Source organism: Elgaria multicarinata, chromosome 18 (genome assembly GCF_023053635.1).
Source record: "Elgaria multicarinata webbii isolate HBS135686 ecotype San Diego chromosome 18, rElgMul1.1.pri, whole genome shotgun sequence".
NCBI lineage: Eukaryota > Metazoa > Chordata > Lepidosauria > Squamata > Anguidae > Elgaria > Elgaria multicarinata.
Window position 1 is genome coordinate 13264204 of NC_086188.1, and position 26185 is coordinate 13290388.

Below are 26185 nucleotides of genomic sequence, written 5' to 3' on the forward strand. Positions count from 1 at the left end.
ATGATCCGATGGTAGAAGCAGCAATAAACAGCAAAACGCCGGCTTCAATTCCAAGCTTTTAATTGAAAGTTCCAAAAATCAATAGGACATCTGCAGGAACCCCCTCATTAACAGAGGGCTAAAGCAGAAATGACCATTTGTGTATCAAGTTGGAAAGTTTCCAAGAACCTCAAAAGCCCTGCTGTAACCAGTCTTAGAGAAATATTTGGGGGGGGGGAGAGAGAGAGAGAGAGAGAGCCGTAATGTAATACTATTCCAGATGAAATATTGACAATGTGAGTCAGCAGGGGGTAAGGGGGACAAATCAAACGGTGTGTGAACAGAGCCATGAAAAGGCAGGGGAAATTTGGCCGCACTCCCCACCATGTTTAACGAATTCATTGACTACATCTCTGGACTAGCCCACTGCTGATTAGCCGGTACAGACAATCAGGTTAGCAAGTGAACAGGATCTGTCCCTGTGTGACCATCAGGAGCAGCTCAGGGTTCAAGCAACCGACTTAACACTACAGGGAAAAGAGGTGTTCTAAGAGAGGGAAGCCAGGACAAAGAGAAGGGCTTTACTTCCCGGACAACTGCTCGTAGAGTTTTGGCACGTAGTCATCCCACTCTGCCTGGTAGCACGTGCCGGCCACGGGGCCCGCCAGCTTGTACTTCTTGCGGAAAGCCGCCACGTGGAAACTGCCGCGTTGGTCCCCGGAACGGTTGCTGAGAACGGGCTCGCTGCAGTTCAGTTGCTGCAGCTGTTCGTAGACCAGCCACACGTAGCGATGGAGCCCTGCAGCGTGCGGGAGAGAGAGAGAAGCAGACACAGGCTCAGAGGAAAGCCATCGGGGACTTTCCTCTGCAGTAGGGTGACCAGATGGAAAGGAGGACAGGGCTCCTGTATCTTTAAGACTGGAATAGAAAAGGGAATTTCAAAAGGTGTCATTTGTATGCATGCAGCCCCTGGTGACATTCCCTTTTCATCACAGCAGTTAAAGCTGCAGGAGTATTAGCTAGAGTGACCAGATACAAAAGAAGGCAGCTTTAACTGCTGTGATAAAGAGGGGATTTCACCCGGTGCTGCATGCATACAAATACCACCTGCTCAAATTCCCTTTTCAATGCAACTATTAAACATACAGGAGCCCTGTCCTCCTTTTCATATGGTCACCCTACTCTGCAGCCTCCCCTGTGTTGAATTTTTAAGACTGTAAGCTCCTCGGGGCAGAGACCTGTCTTGTGCACATAAGCTAGGTCACCCTAGCTTACGTGCTACCTCCAGTACCCGAGGCAGTAAGCTTGTGTGCACCAGTTGCTGGGGAACATGGGTGGGAGGGTGCTGTTGCACCGTGTCCTGTTTTGTTGGTCCCTGGTCGACAGCTGTTTGGCCACTGTGTAAACAGAGCGCTGAACTAGATGGACCCTTGGTCTGATCCAACAGGGCTCTTCTTATGTTCTTACTAAATTGCTTACCTGTTCCTTTAGGAGGCCCTGATCCAACGTAGTCCGACAGGACATTTCCACTGCTGATATCGTTGCCTTTCATGTTGGTCACCAGGAAATGGTGCCACTCCCTAATAAAGAAGAGGATCTGACTCAGTTTCCCTGAATTAAATCTTATGGCAACACCAAGAACTAGAAGATGCCGTTTTATGCAAAGTCCTGCCAGGGTCAGCGTTAACCAATGGCAACCCCGGAACCCAGGTCTCCGGGGGGGGGGAGGGGGCATTAACAGGCTTGGAGAGACCCCCAAGCCTTGCAGAAGTAAAAACACCTTTAGGGGAGGGAGGGAACTCTTTAGGGAGTGAACCCACAAAAAAGCCTGCGAAAGACAGTTACCAAGAAGAGGGCCTTTTCTGCTGTGGCACCCCAGTTGAGGAATGAGATTCCTAGAGATGCTTGCCTGGCATCTATCTACATTGTGCTCTTTCCAGCACCAAGCAAAGACCTTTATTTCTCCAGGCATTTTAGTCTTTAGTACTATTGTTTTAAATCCGTGACTGTATTGCAAATCTCTACATTGCGGATAGGTTTTATTGTGGGTTTTTTAATTTTATAGTGCAGTTTTAAACTTTTACATTTCATACTTATTTTGTGCTGCATTTTGTGGTTTTAACTGTTGTGCACTGCCCAGAGAGCTTCGGCTATTGGGCGGTATTGAAATGTAATTAAGTAATTAAAATAAAATAAAAATAACGCAATGAGAACCATGTTGGAGAAGGCTGATTTATGCCACTGTAAGCACACAAGTCTTTTTCTCCAAGGCACCGCAGCATAAATACGCCGTGATTTAAATTAGTGCAAAGAGCAAATCCTGACGCAACTGGGCCAACAGAAAACAGTGGCAAGTTACTCAGTGTGCCAGCTCTAAAATGTAAACATTATAAAATCAAATATGATAGTTAAAGATCAGAATACAGTCGGAAGGCAGAAGAAACTTACGAGGACAAAAAGGAGAGATCAGCTCATGCCGTTGTCCCAGGGTCATTGCTGCATCTCTGTCCTGCAATACCTGATTTGCCTTCTGGATTTAAAACAAGCATGGATCCCTGCAGATGGCTCAAATTGTCCCTGCCCCTCTCACCTGAACTTTGGGTTTTTCCTGCTAGGTGCATCAGGATCAGTGAGAACCAAGGTATAGAGTTTCTCAGGGTCACAGTCGTCCCACTCAATAATTGTTGGGCGATTCTTAACCTGCCAAAACAACATTGCAAGACATCCATCATAATCCAGAAAGAAGGAGTGACACCTCACCCACAACCGCCCTTCGACACGAGAAAAATGTGACTTTACCAACTAGAACCCCAACGTTTTCACCCAGCATGGCTCCTGCACTTTCAGTAGCTGCCTGAGGTGCATAAATTTAAAAGATAACTCTTTCCCCATCAATTCGTAGACATGCAAAGAAAAGCTCTGAGCAGACCATGCATAGGATTGCTGAATTACTTATTTATTTCCACAGAATAGCAATGGTACTGTTTCGGTCCAGGGTTTTGACAAATCCAGTCCGTTGGCAATGTGCTCACACTCAGCTGCACCGCTGCAAATGTTGGTAGAGCAGGAACATGTCAAGAACCTACCACCCTGGTTTCAAAATTCAAATTGGCTCTTAAAGCAATGTAAGCCTTAACTAGCCATAATTAGGGCAGGGTGACCATTGTGGTGAAGAATGGAAACATCACAGATCTGCTTTCTATGCCAGAGGTTGTCTTCTTTTGATGAAAACCCAGCCTTGTATTGAATACTTTTCGTGGTCACCACAGGCGAGCAAGAATTCCATGCAGGTGATTCTACACATTGCTTTGTCCTTCCCTCCACCAGCCTGCTTAGTTTCTGTGCCAGCTGCCGAGGAAGGAAAGTCTTTTCTTCATGACGATCATATATTTATTTATTGCATTTATATACTGTCCCATAGCTGAAGCTCTCTGGGCGGTTTGCAAGAGTTAAAACAGTAAACATTAAAAACAAATATACAAAGTTTAAGAACATAAAAAGCATAAAAACAACAGTATCCTTATAAAAACAGCTATTCTGGGGTCCGTTAAAAACAAACAAACTCAATTCATGTTGTTAAATGCCTGGGAGAAGAGAAAATTCTTGATCTGGCACCGAAAAGATAATATTGGCACCAGGTGAGCCTCATCGGGGAGATCATTCCATAATTGGGGGTCACCACTGAAAAGGCCCTCTCCCTTGTTGCCATCCTCCGATCTTCCCTTGGAGTGGGCACTTGAAGGACTTTAGATGTAGAGCACAGTGTATGGGTAGGTTCATGTCAGGAGAGGCGCTCCGTCAGGTATTGTTGTCCCAAGCCGTGTAAGGTCAAAACCAGCACCTTGAATAGGGCTCGGAAACGTATAGGCAGCCAATGCAATCATAGACATCCAGTAGGCCAACAGAGAAGGAATGGATCACTCCATCCTCCACGGTTTTTAAACACTAGCTTTCGAAGAGGCTAGTAGTCCATGTTTCCATGCTGGCTGCCTTCCCCTCCCCCATGGTTAGCACAGAGACTCAGGTCTTGTAGCAGGCTAGTAAAAAATGTTTGCAGGCTAGTTATTTATTCACAAGACTGTGCTGGCTGAACTTTATTGAAATCATTTTATCTCGTCCTTCAGTCCAAAAGACACTCGGAGCAGCTTACAATCAGAACAAGACAGTTCTGGACCATGTCCTTACAGTCCAAAAGCCAAAACAGAAAAGGAAAAGGGGGGGGGGGGGGAAGAGGGGGAAAATAAATGGTCTTTCAGCAAGGCTGACGGAATGGTCCCACTACTCATTCCCCCTCTTATGCAGCCTGCTGGGATTGCTGTTGCTTTACAGACTCCTGATTCCACACATCTTTCATCAGCGTAACGTGATATAAGTTACGTACATTTTCCTGTCCTGTCTCTAAACACAGGCCTGCGGCAGGCTGGCAATTTCCAAAAGGGCATTAGTGACCAGACATGAGTAACTGATGAAAAACGCTCTTTGTCAATGTCACAGCATTATCTTTGCAATGGACTATCTGGTGCAAGGACATTTCTCAGAAGATTAGCAATATGCTTCAAGGTTTGCCACAGTGATGGATGCATAGGAGAAGACCTTCAACGTCATAAGAGAGAAGGGAGATTTGTGGTTTGTTTGCTGCCTTAATTACTCACAAAGGAAGGTAATATATGAGCATTGGGAATTCACCAAAAGGGAGAGCCGAGAGCAAGGCCGAATCGATGGAGGCAAATGCATATCCAGCAGTGTCACTACAGCTGGATCCCCCAAATAACAGCCTGGACAGTGGCAAGTGATGGGGCCAACAGCAAGCAGGCCCTGCCTGAGTCAGCACCACTGCTGAGCTCACCAGTGCTGATGCTCATCATTATTTTTTAAAAAAGATGTTTATATAGGGTGACCATATGGAAAGGAGGACAGGGCTCCTGTATCTTTAACAGTTGTATTGAAAAGGGAATTTCAGCAGGTGTCATTTGTATATATGGGGAAAGGAAAGGAAAGGAACCTCTCGAGCAAGCACTGAGTCATTACTGACTCTTGGAGGGACGCCAGCTTTTGCTAGTTTATAGTCAGGGGGCAGCCATCTGGGACATTTTTATGGGAGAAGGTAGTTTGGTCCCAAGCCATATAGGGGAAGAATCCACACATGTATTAATACCGTTTAAGAAGAGTCCTTTTAATGGTGAACTGAAATGTTTCAAAAGCACCAAAACGCTAATGAAGAGACACACCCTGCTTGGTGTGCCCCGCCATGCCGGCTGCAAAACAGAGGCGTTCGCTCTCTTTTCCCTCCCTCCCTCGGCAAGCCTGCGGCAGGTGCTTCCCATTTAAAGGGGGCAATTCAGCTACAAAATGACAATGAGCTGAAGCCAAAGTTTAAGAAATCATACCAGGAGTTTTGGTTACAGTAGGAAATTTCTGATCGCTATCCTGCACTATGGAGAGTGGTTCAGAAGCTCCTGGTTGCATTTCCAACATCATATTTGGTGGAATGTGGTTTTAGTGTGGTCTGCCTACTGCTCTCCAAGCAAAGAAATCGACTCCAGATTACGAAACGTGGTGATTTAAGACTCATGTTAAGTGACTTTAAACCAGACATTGGGAAACTGGTATCACTTCATCAAGCCCATCCATCACATTACTAAATGTGATCTCTAATATTCTTGCTAAATGACTATCAGACTTTGAAAAGATATCATTGGATCAAGTTCATCAATTGTTTAATTGAATAAACTAAAAAAAATGTAATTGGATTTTGAATAAATATTCAATTAATTGTTACTGATTTGAATTTTATTGTTATTATCTTCCTTAGTGGGTCGTTGAAAACCGCTATTCTGAATAATGATTTTTATAGGGTAGGGTAGGGGGCACTGGGCATGAGTTTGTGGAACCAAGGGGGCAGTGACCTGAAAAAGTTTGGGAACCACTGGCCTAGATCCTGGACTCCAAGCTATTACGAAAGGACCAATTCAAGCCATCTTGGTCATTGTCTTTGTACACACACCAAACTAAATGCATGGCAGCAAAAAACGAGGTTTTTAACAGGTCCTGGATTTTTCTTATTGTTGATTGTTTAAAATCATTTAGATGTGTGTGTGTCGGTGTATGTGCTGTCTGTTTACATGTTTGTATGCAAATGGTTTTTCTACTTTTGATCTGACTTTTATACTGTTAGTTTTACTCTACCCTGTGCCTGTTTGGTGCATTCTCTTCCCCTTCTGATTGTTTTATTATGATTTTATTAGAATGTAAGCCTATGCGGCAGGGTCTTGCTATTTTATTATTTTACTCTGTACAGCACCATGTACCCTGATGGTGCAATATAAATAAATAAATAAATAATAATACTTATAATGTTGGTTTTTTAAGGTTTTAATCTTTGTAAACTGCCCCAGAGAGCTTTGGCTATGGGCAGCATAGAAATATAATAATGAAATGAATACGAAAAGCCTCCTTTGACTCCAATGGTGATTACTACTTTTTACCAGCAACTCCTCCTGCATCAATTCCCCTCTGGGGCTGGATCTACACTACTGCTTTAAGGCGCTTTATAACAGTTTTGACAACTGTATATGGAGTGTGTCTTGGGTCCCAACAGTTGTCAAAACTGTTATAAAGTGCTTCCCACAGCTTATATCCAACTTTTCTTTGCAAGGAATGAAGGCGACGAACACAAAAGCAAAACCTGACTTCTTTCTCTCTTTTGAGATTTTATTTTAATTTCTGGGAGGAAACAGGGGTGTGTGTGCGTGCTGCGGGGGGGGGGGTTAACCCCCCTCTCCGGAGCGCCGTGGTCCCGATCCGAATCGGGAGCCCGTGTGCTTACCCAGGAGCAAGCAAACCTGGCACGCAGAACTCCACGACGACGCGTGTGATAAGGAGACCGTGGGAATTTGGCCCATACGCACAGAGTGCAAAAGGGGGGCTTGCTTCTCTTGCGGTGGGCGGCTGCAGGCTTGGTTTCCACCCAAGGCGATGGGGCCGGCCTGGCATCGAAGTTGTGGGGCGGGACAGATCTGGGCCTGCGTCGCCCAGCTCTATTTCAGGAGATGCCATATTTGCAACGGGGATTTTTGACTTTTGCAAACGCGCTCATAATAATAGTAATTATAATAATAATCATCTCTAGTACCCCTTAGGCTGCAGAAGATCAAGGTCAACCCCAACTCTCTCTTTTTCTTTTGTAGAAGTCAGATGGGTGCAAAATAAAGCGACTCCATTTCTAAACACACACACACACACACACACACACACAAAATGATCGGTGCGCAATGCCCCCCCCGGTCTAACTCATGCAAACCCCCTTCCTTTCACTTTTCAATGCTTTAAATTCGTCGCTGGGGGAGGGAACAGCACTCTGCACATGGCCCACGACACGGCACTGCTTATTTAGGGTTCGTCCCCAGGGGCTAAGAGACACAGGCCTGGCATCAAGCAGGCCTCGCACGCCTGCAGTGGCGAATGCAAGATTGATAGATTTGCCGGGGGGGTGGGCAAAGATCCCATCTCCCTCCCCAAAGCCTTGGAGTGGGAAAATGACGGCCCTGGAGATCCATTGTTTCCACTGCACTCATTTTAGGGGTTCTCCTATTGCATAATTTTTTTGGGGGGGTGCAGAAGCAGCCGCCTCTACTGCATGCCGGGGGGGGGGCGCTGCAAGGCATCATTGCACCCCCTTGCAGAAAAGCGTCCGGAGAGGAGGGTCTTGCATTTTGCAAAAACAGGTCAGGCTCGCGTTTTGCACGGGGAAGGAGGAACGGGGGGGGGGGGGCGCATTCCGATTTACCTGGGTTGGGGTGAGCACTTTGCCCAGCTCGTCGATCTCCACCGACCCGTAGCAGACCCGCAGGGGGTTGGCCGGCTGCTCCTCCACCTCCACGAGGCTCAACGAGCCCCCCCAGGCGCCTAGATCCACCGGCATCTTTGCAAAAGGAGAGCCCACCCGCGGCCTCCGCAGCTGGCGACCGACTAGCGCGCGCCCAGAGACCCGAGCAGGGAAAATTCGTAGCCGCTGAGCAACAGCCGACTCCTCCAATCCCGCCTGGCGGAATCCCCCCTCCTCGCTCCCATTGGTCCTTTTCGTGTGGCAGGGGCGGGACTGCGTGGGGGGGGAGGGCAGTTGGGGTTTTTTTTTGGGAGGAGACGGATCGAAGCCTCTGGCAAGGCGTTCAATTCAGGGTTCCCCTGCAGAACCCATTTTCAGCAGCGCCATGGGCGAGAGTGCCTCTGACCACGTGCAGAGTGCCCACACCAGCCCCAGGGCCGGTGCCAGACTATTTTGCGCCCTAAGCAAGGTGAGCTACTTTCACCACCACCACCCAAAAATGCCAACTTAGATTTTTAAGAACGTATGTTTCCTGGAAAAAATAAGAAGCACAAAACTTGAAACTGCTAGATTTATTTTAAAGTGCAAGAAATATGTCATGCTAATTATAGCAAACAAATTGGAAAGGAACGTCTACGTGTCTAAAATGCATTATTTAATAGGAATATCAGCTCCAAATCATTCCCGCCCCCCAACTTGATTTTGTTCTGACTTTTATACTGCCTGTTTGGTGCATTCTCTTCCCCTCCTTATTGTTTTATTATGATTTTATTAGAATGTAACCCTTTGCGGCAGGGTCTTGCTATTTATTGTTTTACTCTGTACAGCACCATGTACATTGATGGTGCAATATAAATAAATAATAATAAATAAATAATAATAACTCACACACGCATGCGCGCACACACTCAGCATCACTCACTCCAAACAAACACACGCATGAACACATGCATTCACTCAAAGACCCCATGCACCCCATTCACCCATACATTCTCTCTCTCTCTCTCTCTCTCTCTCTCTCTCTCTCTCTCTCTCTCTCTATTCCGGGCGCGTTCTGGAAGTCCGAACATGGAGCTGCCCCACCCCCACCCCAGCATCCCTGGCTTCGTTTTGTCTGGGCAGGCGCAGGGCGCCATCTCGCCCGCCCAGGCCCAGCTGAATCCTTGGGCCGGGCTGGCTCACAGCCAACGCGCATGAGTGCTGCGCTGTGCCCGGCGCCCCTCTTAGCTTGGAACTCTAGGCAGCCGCCTGAGTGGCCTCTATGGTAGCACCGGCCCTGACCAGCCCTCAAACAGTTGCACAGAAAGGGGAATTTCAGCAACTGTCACCCATGGTGGAACATAGGAAACTGCCTTATACTGAGTCAGACCATTGGTCCATTTAGACCAGTATTGCCAACACTGACTGGCAGCTGCTCTCCAGTTTCTCTAGTCCGGCTTAGAGGTGCCAGGAATTGAACCTGCAACCTTCTGCATATAAAGCAGGAGCTGTACCGCTGAGCCCCTAAATGACCATCCAGCAAGTGGTGAGCGATGGAGCAGCTGGACCTGCTTCAGCACCGGGGACAGCATAGGCATAATTGATTTATTTTTATTTCCTTTATTACATTTATATACCGCCCCACAGCCGAAGCTTTCTGGGCGGTTCACAAAAGCTAAAAACAGTAAACATTTAAAAAGTATACAAAATTTAAAAACCATCAGAGACATAAAAACAACAGTATAAAAACAGCAGCATCCGTTTAAAACAACAATTCTGGGGTCCATTAATGCCATTAAATGCCTGGGAGAAGAGGACCTACCAGGATCCTTGATTTTTCTTTAATTTTTAAGAACAGTTTAAAGCTTAAAGTTAGGGGCAGCAGACTGTAGGCATGAAACTGCAGTGAGTTTCAAATGCAAAACATTCTCAGTATCAGTGACTTACTAACTCATCAGAAATATAGAAGTTGTGAAACATGGAAAGGTGGGGAGGGAAGTGAACACAGTACACATGGCCATCCCATGAGACCATTAAGTCCAGGGTCTAGAACAGAGCTTTCCAAACAGTGTGTTGCGACACGTTAGTGTGTCCGCTGCGGCATGTAGGCGTGTCACGCGAATGTAACGAGAAACCTCTGAGTCTATGTGAAATAAGCAATACCAACTTGCATGCATTTTTACGCAGCAAAGGTGACGATTAGTATGGTGCACTAGTATGTTCCCCTTCCGTCGTATCCGTGTATGCACACCGCGGTCGAGGGATCATACAGGAACTGCACATGCGCAATATGCGTAATTGGGTCGAAACAGCCGATCCCGCGTCACTTCCGGTGATGCAGCTGCACTTGAAGTGACGCATTCGAGAAATTCCATGGGTCCAGTTTTTCGATAGAATACCGTCTCGACCGCCGCTCGATCACAGCTCGACAAAATTGGTTCAATGTGAAAAGTCTTGGAAATGTATGTTATTATCTTGCAAATCATATATTTTTAAAAATATAAATGAAAGGTTGTCATGAGATATGTTGTGTCCCCATACATTTCATTATTATAATTTATGTATGTGTCCGTATCTCTTATAAGGGGTTAGTTTAACCTTCGGTTTGCTAGTAAAACTGAATTACTGTGTCGCAAAATGATGCATGTCTAAAAAGTGTGTCACCAACATGAAAAGTTTGGAAAGTTCTAGTCTAGAATTATCTAGCTGCACCGCTGGGTATTATTTGTCATGCAAACTCTGTGTGTGTGCGTGTGTGTTGCTGACACATTTGCTCAGCACATGTTCTGCTTTTAGTTTCTGGAGAGTGTTATCCTTCTTCCGCAGCGAGGAGGAGGCCGTTGCTAGGAGGCCTTCCGAAATGCCTACCTGTAGCGATGGGGACTGGCACACCTGTAGAACTGGCACAACAACCGATTTGTTCTCTAGAACGTGATGTGGCGCAGCTGTGGCAGGTGGTGCAAATGTACAAAAATTTAAAACCAACGAAAGCATAAAAACAACAATATAGGTCTCTTGTAGAGATTATATCATAGAATCATAGAATAGCAGAGTTGGAAGGGACCTACAAGGCCATCGAGTCCAACCCCCTGCTCAATGCAGGAATCCACCCTAAAGCATCCCTGACAGATGGTTGTCCAGCTGCCTCTTGAAGGCCTCTAGTGTGGGGGAGCCCACAACCTCCTTAGGTTACTGATTCCATTGTCGCACTGCTCTAACAGTCAGGAAGTTTTTCCTGATGTCCAGCCAGAATCTAGCTTCCTGTAACTTGAGCCCATTATTCCGTGTCCTGCACTCTGGGAGGATCAAGAAGAGATCCTGGCGCTCCTCTGTGTGACAACCTTTCAAGTATTTGAAGAGTGCTCTCATGTCTCCCCTCAATCTTCTCTTCTCCAGGCTAAACATGCCCAGTTCTTTCAATCTCTCTTCATAGGGCTTTGTTTCCAGACCCCTGATCATCCTGGTTGTATATTGTACATGTATATTGGTGTGCGTTTGCTCATGCTGTTTGCTGAAAGATGCCCTGAAAAAGTGTCCGGGAGGGGGCGCTTCACTTGTGGCAATTTTCTTTTTTTTTTTTTATAATAATTTTTATTCATTTTCAACACTATATAAACATAGATAAACATTTCCAAAATATAACTGAAACTAACACAATAAGAAAAAAAATACATCAAATATCTGCTGCATACATATTGAATAATTGTTGAGTACAAATATCAAAAACTATTACATATGCCTTATCACACTACAACATCTTCATTCTTAACATAAAAGTGCACCCCCCACCTCGGGATCATTCTTGAGTCCAAAATCTAATCGTTTCTTCTGCTGGTGGTTTCCCACTTCCCTTAGTAAACACAAACACTAGGAACTGTTTCCAAATTCCTTCGAACTCATTTATTTTAGTTACGCCTTTTCTCCACTTAATATTACATGTCAGTTTATCATTAATGGCTATGTCCCATACTACTTTATACCACTCCTCAATAGAATATTCCCCTTGGACCTTCCAGTTCCTAGCTATCATCAGTCGTGCTGCAACCAACAAACTCGATATCAGCTCTATAGTTCCTTTTCCACACTTTATATCTTCAAATAGTGACAGCAATGCTATTTTTGGTGTTTGTTCTATTTTCATTCCCACTATTTCTTCAATTTCTGAAAACACCATCTTCCATAATCTTTGTACATATTTGCATTGCCACCACATATGTAAATACGTTCCTTTTTCCCCACATCCTCTCCAACAATTTGCTGAATGTTGATCACTTATCTTATTCAATCTAACCGGGGTTAGGTACCACCTCCATAAAATTTTAAAATAATTCTCCTTTATTCTTACTGATAAACTTCTCAACACTCTTTGTTTCCATAGTCCCTCCCAGCTCTGTCGCCCTATTTGTATCTTCAAATCTGATTCCCAAATCATTTTCTCTGTATTCTCTCTAAACTCCTTCTCTAACAATATTTTATATATTTCACTCATTAATCCTTTTGAAACTATACTACTTCCTTTTCCTTTCTCCTTACTTACTACTAATTCTTCAAACCTCGTCATCTTTCTGCACATTCTATTATCTTTAATCCACTTTTTATTCCATTGTTCTAATTGACCATATTCTAGCCAAGATAGCTTCTTCTCCTTTAACAAATTTTCCATATCTTCTCTTGTTTTAATATCTCTTACCCAATCCTTTAATTTTATTTTATTTTTCTCTTTTAATATTTTACATAATCTACCCTTTAGATCCTCTGGGAAATTCTTTAACATTATTATCGGTGCTAAGGGAGAGTTGCTCGGAAGCAGCTTCCCTTTAAATTTACTCCAAATTTCCCATTGAGTCCTCAGGAGTGGATTATCTATACTTCCAACCCACTTTCTTCCTCCATCTTTAAAAAAAACATTCTCCAGATTCATCTCTACCTTACTTATGTTTTTTTCTTCCATCCAATATAAATCTCCTACTCCCATAATTGCTTCTACAACATGTCTTAATCTATTTGCTACGTAGTATAATTTTATGTTTGGGAGACCCATTCCCCCCTTTTTTTGGCTTAGGTACCAATTATTTTTATTCACTCTTGCTCTCTTTTCTCCATTACAATATTTATTAATAATATTTTGCCAACTTTTTATCTCGGTTTCTGATATTTTTATAGGTAACATCCTAAATACAAAATTAATTTTAGCTAATATCTTCATTTTTATCAAAGCTATTCTCCCAAACCAAGATAAATTTAATCTTTTATATTTTTCCAATTTCTCTAGTACCTCCTTCTTTAACCTCGTTAAATTTTCCCTTTCTAAATTCTCTAGATTTTTTGTAATTTTAATTCCCAAATATTTAATCTCGTTCTTAACTTTCAATTCCATTCCCTTAAATTCCCAATCCTTTTCTTCCTTCTTAGTATAGTTAAACAACATCATCTCTGATTTAGACCAATTTATTTTTAACCCTGTAATTTCCTCAAATTCCCTCAACTGATATTTAATTCTTTCTAATTTTCTTAATGGATTCTTAATGGTCAATAAAGTATCATCCGCAAACATGTTTAGCTTTATTTCCCTTACCTCTCCAATTCCTTCTAATTCTTTATCCTCCCTTAGTGCCTTCGCCAAAACTTCCATAACCATTACAAAAAGGACCGGCGAGAGCGGACATCCTTGTCTTGTTCCTCTGGCTAGTCGTATCTTTTCAGAAAGTCCGTCATTTACCACCACTACCGCCGTATTTTGGGAATATAGCTGTTCTATTACATTTTTAAATTTATTTCCAAATCCCAATTTATCTATAATACTCTTTAGTGCCTGCCAGCTCACACAATCAAAAGCTTTAAAAATATCTAATGCCATAATACCTGCCTTAATATTTGCTTTTTTTATTACATTTATTACATTTAAAACTCTACCCACTAAATTATGCATATGTCTTCCTACCACAAACCCACATTGATCTGCTCCTATATATTCTGCCAAAAATTTATTTAGTCGTTTGGCCATAATAGATGTAAAAATTTTAGCATCCTGATTTATTAAAGAAATAGGTCTATAAGAATCGGGATTAGTCAAATCTTTATCTGGTTTTGGGATCAGAATTATCACTGAATGTTCCCATGATTCGGGTATCTTCTCTCCTGATAATATCCTATTATAAAGTTCCATTAATTTTGGAACTAAACAATCTTTGAAGACCTTATAATATTCTGGACCCAAACCATCTGCTCCTGGTGATTTACCCACTTTTAACTTATCAATAACCTCTTCAACTTCTCTTTGAGTTATTACTGACTCCATTAACTCCTTATATTCTGATTTTATTTCCTTCTTTATAAACCTTCCAATATACTCCTCCACCTTTTCTTGTTGAATTTCTTTACCCTTGTACAATTCCTGATAAAATTCCTGAATAATTTTCTGTGGCTGTGAAAAACACAGGCGCTTAGCCAAAAAGGGGACGTTGGCAACCGGGGGCTCGGCCTCCCGCGCAAAAGAAATTCGAGCTCGGGTCGTTCCCGAGAAGCGACGCCAGGCGGAGAAAGCGGCTGCTGGCAGGCGGTGGGGAGCGAGCGAGCGACGCCCGGAGCAGATCCGCCTCCGCCGGGGCGGAGAACTCGCTGGAGCCGCCCCGTCTCCTTGCCGTCCCTCCCAAGCGCAGCCCGAGGGGGCACCGGCGGGTCGCACCAGTTCCTCTCCAGTCCAAGCTGCCATGGCGAGCGGGCTGGCCGTGGGACTCTTCGCCGTCCTCGCCCTTGCCCCGGGCAAGGGCGCTGCAGGTACACGGGAGGGGGCTTGCGCACGTGAGGACGAATTGACGCGCGTTCCGTGGTGAACGCGCGGAACCCCGCGCGCCTGGAAAACCCACGAGGTTTTCTCCAACAAGCGAACAAACTGGGACACACACACACACACACACACACACAACCCTCCCCCCCCCCCACTTTCCAACTTCCGAAGTTACTGGGGTGAAGGGGTGGAGCGGGGGGGGGCTTTCACTTGGCTGCGCGTATAACCAGCAAAGTTCTGCTTCGCCGTGCCAGCAATCTGATACCATGACATTCCTTTTAAAAGCAAAAGTCCTTTTTTTTTTTTAACTCACTTTCTCCCGCTCCGCATCACCCAGGTAGTCCAAAATTGGTCAGCATTTGTAAGCCACGAAGTGGGTTATTCTCTCTACGCATCCTGCCCCAAATGTGGGTGTATTAACTGGACAGCTCCGGAGCATATGTTGTGGGTATGAGTATGGGTTCAATCTTTAGCAAAGCTGCGTTGGAGTGGGTGGGTGGGTGGGTGTGCGAGGGAGAGGGGGAGAGTGATAGGCTAATATTTATATCTGATTTTTTAAAATTTATTTTTTTTTGGCCAAAGGAAGGAAAAGAAAAGACAACAAAGCGCTGATAGTGTAAAACAAAGAAAAGAGGATAATACAATAGGGCAGAAAAACAAAAATAAAACTGATGAGAATGGTGGTGGGGGGGAGGAATTGGTTGGTGCGTTTTGTAGCGGGGTGGGAATTCGAACCCAGATCTTGGCTGTAAGCGCAACACTCTAGAAACTGGAGTCTAGTCACTGCCCTATGTTGGCTCCCAATAATTTGAATTAGGTCAATTACGGTCAATTTGTTGTTGTTTTCCTTTGCGTGTGTGTGTGTGTGTGTGTTTTAATTAAAATATTTATAAGCAGTACAGATAGCAGTGAAAGTTTAAAGTGTGTGTGTGTGTGTGTGTGCACATACACCTTCTTGTTTTGGCTAGACTTTCCAGGATCCAGCAAACTCTTAGGAGCATTTTTTAAAAAATGAATGTATTGAATACATTTGTTTATTTTATACAGCATCATCAATAGACATTGCAGTTTACAAGGTTACAAAAGGCCAGGTCCCTGTCTCTAGGAGCTTACAAACCACTTTTCGTTCATCAAAGGAGCTCACTTTTTTCATCACGCTTCCCTCCCCTTTCCCATCATCCTATGTGAGATGTTAGGGTGTCAGGCTCTCAGTTGGTGACTGTTCCAAGTTTTCCAGAGTAACCTTTGCGGCTGGTCTACCTCTTAATTTTATTTTTTTTATTTTTTTTAAATGGCAACAGTGATTAAAAAGGTTGTTTCCTTTGTTCCAGCACCAAAATCTCATACAGACTTTGCTTGCCGTCGTGTTTTAAATTGTGCTGTAGAAGTATATTTAGATAGAATTTCAGTTTTCAATTAGTCTGTTTTTTCCGTCTTTTATCGCTAATGGCTAACACTGAGCTAAGAAATCAACTTGAGTTTGGGTAGAGATTTGAATGACTCCCCAGTACATCCCAGTGCTAATGCTCACTTGGTGTCCTCCAGAAATATTGGACTACAACTCCCAGTGTTGGACTACAACTCCCAAATCACCTGGAGAGCACCAGGTTGGGGAAGGCTGCTCTGACCACTGCACTACACTGTCTCCCAATAATCAGGCCTGCTTGTATTTTTGTGACACATACAGTCAGTTTGCGTAGCAGCTGCTGTGAACCTATCAAAATTAAAGTTGGTGGTGGATCCTAGGGTTGTCGAGTAGGTGGATGGCCTGTGTGCTGTAGAAGGCATCTGTTTTCATAGAATCCTAGGGTTGGAGGTACCCTAGAGGTCAGTTAGTCCAGCCCCTTGCAGGAAATCTGTAGCTGGAGCATCTCCAACAGATGGCAAGTCCAGCATCACCATGAGGGCCTCCAGTGAGTGACAACCCACCCTCCTGTAACTTGAACCCACTAGATCTAGTCCTGCCCTGAGCAGAGAATAAGGCCCAAATTAACAAAATTAGTAAACTACTCTTATTCTTATTATATCCTGCCATTTCTCCTCTTGCAATGGACCCAGCGTGGCCCACATTGTTCCTCACCTCTGCATTCTATTCTCACAACAATCCTGTAAGGTAGGTTAGTCTGAGAGTCAGTGACTGGCCTGAAGTCATTCAGTGATCTTCACGGCCAAGATGGGACTAGAATCTGGGTCCCGGTCCTACTCTCTAACCACTACACCAGACTGTCAACAATGACAGCATTTCAGGATGCATTTCAGCCAAAGGTAACCAGCTTTTAAATTCCGTGCATTTCAAGTGGGAGAGACTTAAGCACAATGTCTCGTTATTGACATCAGCTGGACAGGCAGTGGAATAATAGGTGCATCAACTCAGAAGCAAGCCCCATTGAGTTCAATGGGACTTACTCCCATAGCAGGGATGGGGAAAGTGTGGTCCTCCAGATGTTGTCAGAATGCAGTTCTCATCATGCCTTACCATTGGCTCTGCTGGCCTGGGGCTGATGGGAATTGCAGTGCAACAACTTCTGGAGATCCACATGTCCCCCACCCCTAATGAATAGCATTGCAGCCTTAAAAGTGATTGAATATGGCTTTGTGGTACCCACTTCTAATACCAAACTCAGGTGGTGAGTGCTAACAAAGATAGAGCCATAATGCGACCACTGAGAAATGAGAAAGTCTCAATCTGCTTGTAGGGGCCTCAGAGATTACACCCCCCCCCCGCCCAAAAAAAACCCAGTTCAGTTAGGATTAAAATTGAGTGTGGTTTGGGGGGGGAGGAAAAAGGAAAACGGTAGGGAGGGGAATGGAATAGTAAGGCAAGATGGAGATAAGAATACATGGCAACATTTGGAGATAAGAATACATGGCAACATTTCTTTGCACATCTCGCAGTAACCCATATGGACACAGAGAGATGCACAGCACAGCCCGATGTAAGGTTCCTCTGAAGTAAATCTTACTAGGTTCAATGGCGAAAAACTTACTCCCAGCCTAAGATTTTATTTACTGTCTGCCTACTGAACAAAGGCTTACAACTCTGTTCAACACAATAGATGCTTTATAAATACGAAATGATGGTTCAAAGATTAAGGCAGCAATCTTAGAAGAGCCATGAGCCCATTATGTTGGGGAGAAAGGCCAGATCGAAATGGAACAACTCGATAAATGGATGCGCTGAAAATGATTGTGCTGGAGAAGTAATGATGTAGAGGTCACATTTCGGTCGATACCGCTTCTTTCCTATTACAAGAAAACCTTCGCTGGATTGGACCAAGGCTCTGTCTAATCCAGCATCCCATGTCGTAAAGTGGTCAATGAGACGGCCCCAGAATACACACAAGGGGGGCAATGTCTGATAGTCAATGATATCTTCAGTGGAGGCTGGGGACTCTGATGCCAGTGAATCCACTCCAGGGTTCCAGTCAAAACTCTAAAGGAGCTTTCCAAGGTGTCTAAGGAAGAGACCCCCACCTTTTTGGGTCAGGGGGCACTTTTAGAATTTTGAGTGTAGGGGGTGCTGTCTCGAAATGGCTGCCATGGTGGGCGTGGCTGGTCACCGAACACTCACTTCCCAGTTAATATAGATAAGGAATAAAATTTAAATCAAGAACGGCAGGGAACCTGGTGGCCACCAAGAGAGTTGTCAGAGGATTATAGAATAATTGAGTTGGAAGGGGCCTAAAAGGCCATCGAGTCCAACAGTTGTTTTAACTGTTTTAACTGCATCTATTGCTTTTAAATTATATATTGTTTCAACTTGGATCATGGTTTAATTTGTTTTTAACTGTGTATATTGTTTTATACTGTATGTTTTTATCTGTACACCGCCCTGAGATCTTGGTGATATAGGGCAGGATAGAAATATTTTAAATAAATAAATAAATAAATAACCCCCCTGCTCAGTGCAGGAATCCATATTAAAGTATACGGGCAACACATTGGTGACCCCATGTCTTCGGGGTCTTCTCTGAGAAGGCTGTCACCTGCAGCTCAGTGGTTCATCCTCAGGGCAGCTGCATACAGTTCACATGGAATAATGGGTGTCAGAAAAGAAAAGGAAAAAAAAGATGCAATGGAGTATACTGGAGGTGGGCCAAGTCTGGCATGCCGCAGAGGAGCATTTTTGCTAGGAAGTGCAGCTACTCTGCCAACATTTTGTAGTTACTATTAAGCATCTATAATTATGCTGCTCTTTGGAAATCCAAACATTCTACTAATGGCCGTTCAGTATCAATTACTTTCAGTATTTCCTCTTAGGCCAAAAGGCTCAAACTTGTTTATAAGCCTCACCTTTATTTATTCATGAAGCTGAGGCAGCAGTCCTCCATACACTCATCTGGGAGAAAGCCCCATTGAACGCAGTGGGATTGACTCCTGAGTAGACAGGATTGCACTGCTTCTCAGTGAAACGTCTGAAGCAATGTTCAGTGTCGGTGAAGAGGCCCTGTCCCAAACTATGGAAGGCAACCCGTGTTTACTCTGTAATGTCAATGCAACCAGATCCCCTGTGTTTTTAAAATGAATGGATCACACCTTCTGCAACTGAGTCACAGTATCAAAAATCCATTGTGAGGACTGAGATCTTGTTAAGACACGACTCAAATTAAAACTCTGGGAAGGAGACGCCTTGGTACAACAAGACAAAATGACTGGGTTCACACAGCACGCTAACCCACACTCAGCGGTTGAATGTGGGTTGTGGTTGAACCGTGGGTGTTCGTTTGGATCATGGGTTAGTGTGTTGTCTGAACTGAGGACATTTTCCTCAGGCTGGTTTGTTAACCATGCAGCATGGGTTATTTTTCTTGAACAAGCCACCTTACGAACTCATGGTTTATTATTGGGTAGTCCAAGGTGGTTAACAACCATACTGCAAAGTTAACAAATCACCCTATGGGCAATGTCCCGGGTTCAGACAACATGCTAACCCATGATTCAACAAACAACCCATGGTTCAACAACAACTGATGCTCAACCACTGAGTGTGGGTCCGCGTATTATGTGAAAAGCTGAGGGCCTGTTAACGCAAAGGATTACCTGCTTTCAATCGAAGACTATAAATATTTGAACAGCCTCCCTACACATGGCAGTATGTACGAACCTCTACTTTACAAAAAACAATAATATGAATTAAGGACCAAACTAGACATGACGTTAATTACATCTTTAGCCCTTGCATGGATGCAACAACATGGGCACCAACATATCTGCGGATAGCTCCCTTGGTGTCTGCCAGGGTCCCTGCCTCTTCCGATTATTATTATGTTTCTTAAGTCTGCTGCTCCCAGACTGTGGAATGGCCTGCCGGAGGAGACTCGTCAGCTTAACAGTCTACTAGCATTTAAGAAAGCTATAAAGACTGATCTCTTCTGGCAGGCCTATCCAGTGGAATTTTAAGATGTTTTTCAAATGTTTTTAGGATGTTTTTTAGGATGTTTTTAAAATGTATATTATGTTTTATTTGAGTATTATGTATTTTATCGTTTATTGTTGTTTCCTGCCTCGATCAGAATGGAGAGGCGGGTAAGAAATAAATCTATTATTATTATTATTATTATTATTATTATTATTATTATTATTATTTATTTTTATTTAAAAAAATACCTGTGAAATTGCCACACTGTAAAGCAAAGTGCCACCCTCTGGCACCAACTTTATTTTTCTTCCAAAGAGGGGTTTTGCTTGTTGAAACTCAGTCTCCACTTCTGCTTTGCACTTGGGTTCTTGCACAAGCGGCTTTACATCTCACCTGTTTGCCTTCCAGGAAATGAGTGTTTCGTGACCAGCCACGCCCACTGTGGCAGCCATTTTGAGAGAGCACCCACGACACTCAACATCCCAAATGGGCCTGCCCACCCAAAAATGGTTGGGGATGCTTGCCTTAGGCCCCGCACTGTTTCTGCCCATCCACGCTGGCTATTGAATCCTCTCGGGCAGGAAGGAGCATAAAAAGGGCTTTGTGTTCTAACTGCTTGAGCCACCAGGTCTTCCCTGAAGTGTTCTCCTGCTTCCTGGCTTGCTTCTCCTGGTTTGTTCTGTGGTTCTGGCACTTTGGACTAGGACCTCTTTGATGTAGGTAATATGAGAATAGCTTGGTGAGATGGGAATTGCAACAAACAGTCTGCCAAGTCTTATGGTCAAGGTCAAAAAGAAAACAATAATAGCTTTATTTTAAGTAAAAACAACAACAACCCACATACATACATAGTCACTTCTACTACTCGAGATAAAAAAAAGAGAAAACCTCATTGCAGAGCAAGAAGGAGAGTGATAAGAAAAGGGAGGACCGAAGAAGCCAGATTGGAAGGGAAGTGGTCAAGATACAGGAACGGAAGAAAGGGCAGGACCAGTTAAACCAATAAAGACAAATAAAGGAAGGTTGATCAGCTTAACCCCTTCGAAACCACCAACAAGTATCATTGCCCATTTCCAACATTTGATTCTGACTATGAACTGGATCCATAAGCCGCTGGTTTCCAGCTTCTGGGTCATCATGCTGAAGGTGGCTTAGCCCTAACAGCTTCTAAGTAAACCCTGTTTCTAGATGCTAAGAGGTTAATAACATAAGAAGAGCCCGGTTGGATCAGACCAAGGGTCCATCTAGTCCTGCACTCTGTTCACACGGGCCAATCAGCCATCGGCCAGGGATGAACAAGCAGGACATGGTGCAACAGCACCCTCCTGCCCATGTTCCCCAGCAACTGGTGCACACAGGCTTATTGCCTCGAATACTGGAGATAGCACACAACCATCAGGGCTAGTAGCCATGGATAGCCTTCTCCTCCAGGGATTTATCCAACCCCTTTTAAAGCCATCCAAACTGGTGGCCATCACGTTATCTTCTCTGCTCCAGAAATGAAAGAGGGCCATGGTTCAGGACTGTCGCCAAGAGTAGGCAACGTTGGGCGTGTGCCAAGGGCCCACAACCGAGCAGGGGTCTGTTAACAAGAGCTCCCTGCCATTGCTCCTGCTCTTCACCGCTGTAACCTACTTGTTCACCTGCCTCTCGCTTTGGTCCAGTGGTTGTGAGAAGGAGGAGGAGCAGATGCCCCTGCCTGCTTCTTCACTGGTTCTCAAGCAACCAAGTAGCAGCAATGAGGAGGATGAGGAGGGGGAGCAGCTGGGGAGACTGGCAATGGGAAGGTAGAATCAATGAGAGAGGGGTTGCGTTGAGAGTGAATTACCCAAGCTCCCCACCCCCACCCCCACCCCCACCCAAGCCTAGAGCCAGCATTCACAGGACTGGTGATGTTGCATAAGCAAATCGTAGAATCATAGAAGAGTAGAGCTGGAAGAGGCCTATAAGGCTATCGAGTCTAAGAACCTGCTCAATGCAGGAATCCACCTTAAAGCATCCCTGACAGATGGTTGTCCAGCTGCCTCTTGAAAGCCTCTAGGGTGGGAGAAGCCACAACCTCCCTAGGTCATTGGTTCCATTGTCGTACTGCTCTAACAGCCAGGACGTTTTTCCTGATGTACAGCCGGAATCTGGCTTCCCGTAACTTGAGCCCGTTATTCCGTGTCCTGCACTCTGGGATGATGGAGAAGAGATCCTGGCCCTCCTCTGTGTGACAACCTTTCAAGTATTTGAAGAGCGCTATCATGTCTCCCCTCAATCTTCTCTTCTCCAGGCTAAACATGCCCAGTTCTTTCAGTCTCTCTTCGTAGGGCTTTGTTCCCAGACCCCTGATCATCCTCGTTGCCCTCCTCTGAATGTGGTGATGTCCACATGAGCTAACGCTTCCCTTTCTTTTCCGCAGTTACTGAAGAACTCGTGGTGGGAGAGGTCGACGGGGAAACGACCCTGACTTGCCGGAACGCATCCCGGGAAGCGTTCAGGGTGGAATGGTTTCATGGAGAACCTGGCGCTATCCCCATACTTTTTTCCTCGGACGGCAACCTCCCTTCCGACGCTCGCTTCACTTTAGTGGGGAACAGTTCCTTGCACATCTCCGGGCTGCGTCTGCAGGATGAAGGCAACTACACTTGCAGGGAAGTGTTGAACAGGACAGATCACCTTCACCGGATCCAGTTGCTCATGGCCAGTAAGTACTGGTCCCTCTGCTGTTTTGCTCTGCAGCTAGATAAGAATGTAAGAAGAACCAGGCTGGATCAGACCCAAGGGTCCATCTAGTCCATCATTCTGGTCAACTAGCCATCCCAATGGGAAGCCCATAAGCAAGACATGAGTGCAGCAGCACCCTCCTGCCCATGTTCCCCAGCAACTGGAGTACATAGGCATACTGCCAACTTCTCTTCCAGATATTTGTCCATTCCCTGTTTGAAGCTCTCCAAATTGATGACCATTGCGACATCTTGTGGTAGTGAGTTCCATAGTTTAACTAGGTCCTTCCTTTGATCTGTCCTGAATCTCCCACCAATCAGCTTCAAGGGATGACCCCACTGGGTTCTAGTATTATGAGAGAAGGAGGAAAGTATCTCCCTGCTGAATCCAACCAAAGGCCTGTTTACACAGTGACTTACCTTGATTGGATGGTTGGTTGGTTGATTCAAGGTATATACTGCCCAGTTGTCACATGCCCTCTGACACAATAAACACAATAAAATAACAACGAAAACAATAAATACAACAATGAAACTATCGAAGTACTCAAACTTAAAAAATATTCAAGAGCCAGCAATAAAGTTAATAATCAGAACAGCAGATCAAAGATTAAATTGGCATTGAAGTGAAGATGCCAGGCAGATTGGCAGATGGGGGGCCACTACAGAGAAGGCTTTTTCCTTTGTAGCCACCCGTAGCATCCTGGTGGGTGGCAGGACTGGGAGAATGGCCTCCAAATATGATCTTAACAATCAGGCAGGGACATCCTGGGGGGAATCCGCACGTCATTCTGAGATCGCTTCTGAGCGACCCCAGTGCGGCGTGAAAGCGAGCGTGTAACTTGCCTTTTGAAGAGCCGACGAAGAGACGTCTTTCCTGCCACCGCCACCCGCAGACCTCCTCGCCGACTGGCGAGAAGAGCTCGGCTGAAGAAGGCGGGGTTGAGAGCGGAAGAAGCTCTCCACCCCGCCTTCTTCCCCCGAGCTTTCCGTCCCAGCCGGCGAGGAGGGAGTTGGGTGGCAGCGGCAGCTGCGGGAAAGACGTCTCTTTGTCGGCTCTTCAAAAGGCAAGTTACACGCTTGCTTTCACGCCGCACTGGGGTCGCTTAGAAGCGATCTCAGAACGACGTGCGGATTCCCCCTAGGAGAAGCCATTCCTTCAGATAGACTGCTCCTAAGCCATGGATTGCAACTTCATTGCTTGGAAGCCTCCCAATTTGGAGGCTTTTGAGATTCTTATGTGCTGCTGGGAAGAAGCCAGCAAAGTGGAAGGGGTGGTAGAGGCAACCTTTATCTTCCAATCCTATGATGGTTGGATTTTTCACTAGTTGGGCGTTTCAGCATCTTTTCAACCCATCTAGCAAGGATATTTCAGGGGGAGAGGGAAGGAGGCTGGAGGAGACTCAGGATAACTCGTAGCGGCTCAGTTCAGACAACATGTTAGTCAACGCAGTGTGAAACCTCCACTCCACAATTGAGTTTGTAGGGGATACGCCCTACACAACATGTTCTAACTCCACCGTTGTGTAATTGTGGGCTCCAGTGGAATTGAGTAAAATCCATTGTGATGTTTGATTGACAGTTCCTCCTCCCTTCCTGCCTCCTCCCCCGGTCCTCCCGATGGTATCCCAGAGGCCATTGCTGCAAAAAACAATCCCGGCAGCTCTCCTAGAGGGGCACTTGCTCCTTCTGCCGCTCTTGCCAGGGAACTCTGTAGCCAGTGGGAAAAGTCAACTCAATGGAGAAGACCACAGAGCCTTCCACACAACATGCAACACAACTGTTGTGCAGGAACTCTCCTCTGCACAGTGTGGACATTCTACGTGGTGTGTTTTCCCCCAAAAAACCCTCCACTGTCACATGGAGTTTTCCCTCCAGACAACATATTTCTCAACGGTGGTGTAAAAGCTCCACCGTGGAGTTCTAAAACCACGGTTGAGAAATGTGTTGTCTCAACTGAGCCGTTCTGGGCTCTCCAGTACATTTGTCACAGTTGTCGACGCGCTGGAGGGCAACAGATAGGAACATGCTTTTTACAAAGTTGGGCTACCAAAAATCCACCTAGACAACCCTCTTGCAGCCTCTGTAAAACATGTGCTATTGATTTGCTTTGAATTAGGTCTGTGTGCGCTCTGCCACACAGTTTCAGCCTTGCGCGTCTGAATCTCTGATCAGATGTACCTTCGTGGTGGCGTATGCAGGTGATCCCAATGTACTGTTCCTGGGGAGCCCATTTTGCGTCTAGCTCTGCTCTGCCGGCTGCTATTTTGTGCCTAGTTCTAGTTGCTAGACCTTGGGGCGGGGGATTGAGTAAAAAAAAACACACAACAAAAAGAAATGAGAATCTCACAAGCTGTTCGGAGTAGATCCCTCTGGCAACAGCTCTTCAAGGTTCACAGGCAGAGAGAGACTTTTCCACAGCAAAGCTGTCTGAGAGCTATAAATTAATAAATAAATATTCCAGGGATTGCACCTGGGACGTGGTGTTTCCAAAGCACGTGCACTAGCTCCCTCCTAGTCATTCTGCCCCAGCAATGCTGCCCTATCTACTACCTGCTTTGTTGGAGCTCTGTCCTCAGTGGCCTCCCTAGTCCGCAACACTTGCCTTCTGGCAGGGTTCCAAGTATACCTTCCTGTTTGCTTTCAAGGTGCGGTATGCTAGCAGGCGTGCACGTCCTGAGCAGAGAGCTGCACCCACTTTATCTGGGGCACAACTGCTCTGAAAGGCAGCTCCGGGTGCCGCCTGAGGGCTATGTGGTACCTCTGCTGGGGCCCAGAAGGGGGGCATGACCTTGTGGGCTGAACCGACAGTCATCTGCCAAGCAGGGCAGGTGGGGCTGCTTAGCTTACATGCAGGGATGGGCAACCTGGTTCCCTCCGGATGTTTTGGACTACAGCTCCCATAATAACGGACCTTTGGCCATACTGGCCGGAGCTTATAGGGGTTGGAGTCCCAATACATTTGAAGGGCTTAGAGCACCCTTCTCCAATCTGGTGCTATCCAGATCTGTTGGACTACATCTCCCATAATCCCTGACATTAGTCATAGTGGCTGGGGATTGTTGGGGTGGTAGTCTAAAATATCTGGAGGGTTTAGAGCAGCCTTTCCCAATCTGGAGCAGTCCAGACATTTCAACTACAACTCCTATCATCCCTGGTCATTGGCCATACTTGTTGGGGGTTATGGGGAGTTGGAGTCCAAAACATCTGGAGGGTTTAGAGCAGCCTTTCCCAATCTGGAGCGGTACAGATGTTTCGAACTACAACTCTTATCATCTCTGACCATTGGCCATACTGGCCGGGGGTTATGGTGGTTGGAGTCCAAAACATCGGGAGGGTTTAGAGCAGCCTTCCCCAATCTAGACTGGTCCAGGTTGGAGGCCAAAATATCTGTCCAGATGTGTTGAACTAGTTCAACACATCTGGAGGTCATCAAGTTGGCAGAGAGTGATTTTTAGAGTGCAATTGATGAGCTACAGGTTGGAAGAACCCGGCACTCAGAGCGGGAATCAGACGCGTCTCGTCTCTTTGTGCGCAGTGTTCCTAGC

The 26185-nt window shown here is 45.4% G+C and overlaps 2 protein-coding genes across 3 annotated transcripts in view; one reads left to right on the forward strand and one right to left on the reverse strand.

The window, feature by feature from the left end:
• Nucleotides 1–43: 43 nt before the first annotated feature.
• On the reverse strand, nucleotides 44–7946 carry LOC134410471 (phosphatidylethanolamine-binding protein 1-like). Its single transcript, XM_063143749.1, has 4 exons — nucleotides 7766–7946; nucleotides 2570–2679; nucleotides 1459–1559; nucleotides 44–778 (listed from the first exon to the last, which is right to left on the reverse strand). Exons 1-4 carry the CDS (start codon nucleotides 7898–7900, stop codon nucleotides 561–563), a joined length of 564 nt encoding a protein of 187 aa, XP_062999819.1. The 5' UTR covers nucleotides 7901–7946; the 3' UTR covers nucleotides 44–560.
• A 6488-nt stretch (nucleotides 7947–14434) lies between these two features.
• The window catches only part of VSIG10 (V-set and immunoglobulin domain containing 10), a 497585-nt gene continuing 485834 nt past the window's right edge, over nucleotides 14435–26185 (forward strand). For both annotated transcript variants that reach the window (XR_010026288.1, XM_063144252.1), the window contains exons 1-2: nucleotides 14435–14560; nucleotides 22334–22618. Coding sequence is in view for 1 of the 2 variants with exons in the window: in XM_063144252.1 (XP_063000322.1) it covers nucleotides 14494–14560; nucleotides 22334–22618 (352 nt within the window). In the remaining variant the exon portion in view is untranslated. The remainder of the gene's footprint in view (nucleotides 14561–22333; nucleotides 22619–26185) is intronic.

What these genes read in the sequence shown, in the direction of transcription:
- LOC134410471 (XM_063143749.1), bottom strand. Translation starts at nt 7,900, where the DNA reads ATGCCGGTGGATCTAGGCGCCTGGGGGGGCTCGTTGAGCCTCGTGGAG. An exon ending in AAGTGCTCACCCCAACCCAG is followed by an intron (nt 2,680 to 7,765) that starts GTAAATCGGAAT and finishes TTGTTTTGGCAG; the next exon opens with GTTAAGAATCGCCCAACAAT. An exon ending in AGGGCCTCCTAAAGGAACAG is followed by an intron (nt 779 to 1,458) that starts GTAAGCAATTTA and finishes CGCACGCTGCAG; the next exon opens with GGCTCCATCGCTACGTGTGG.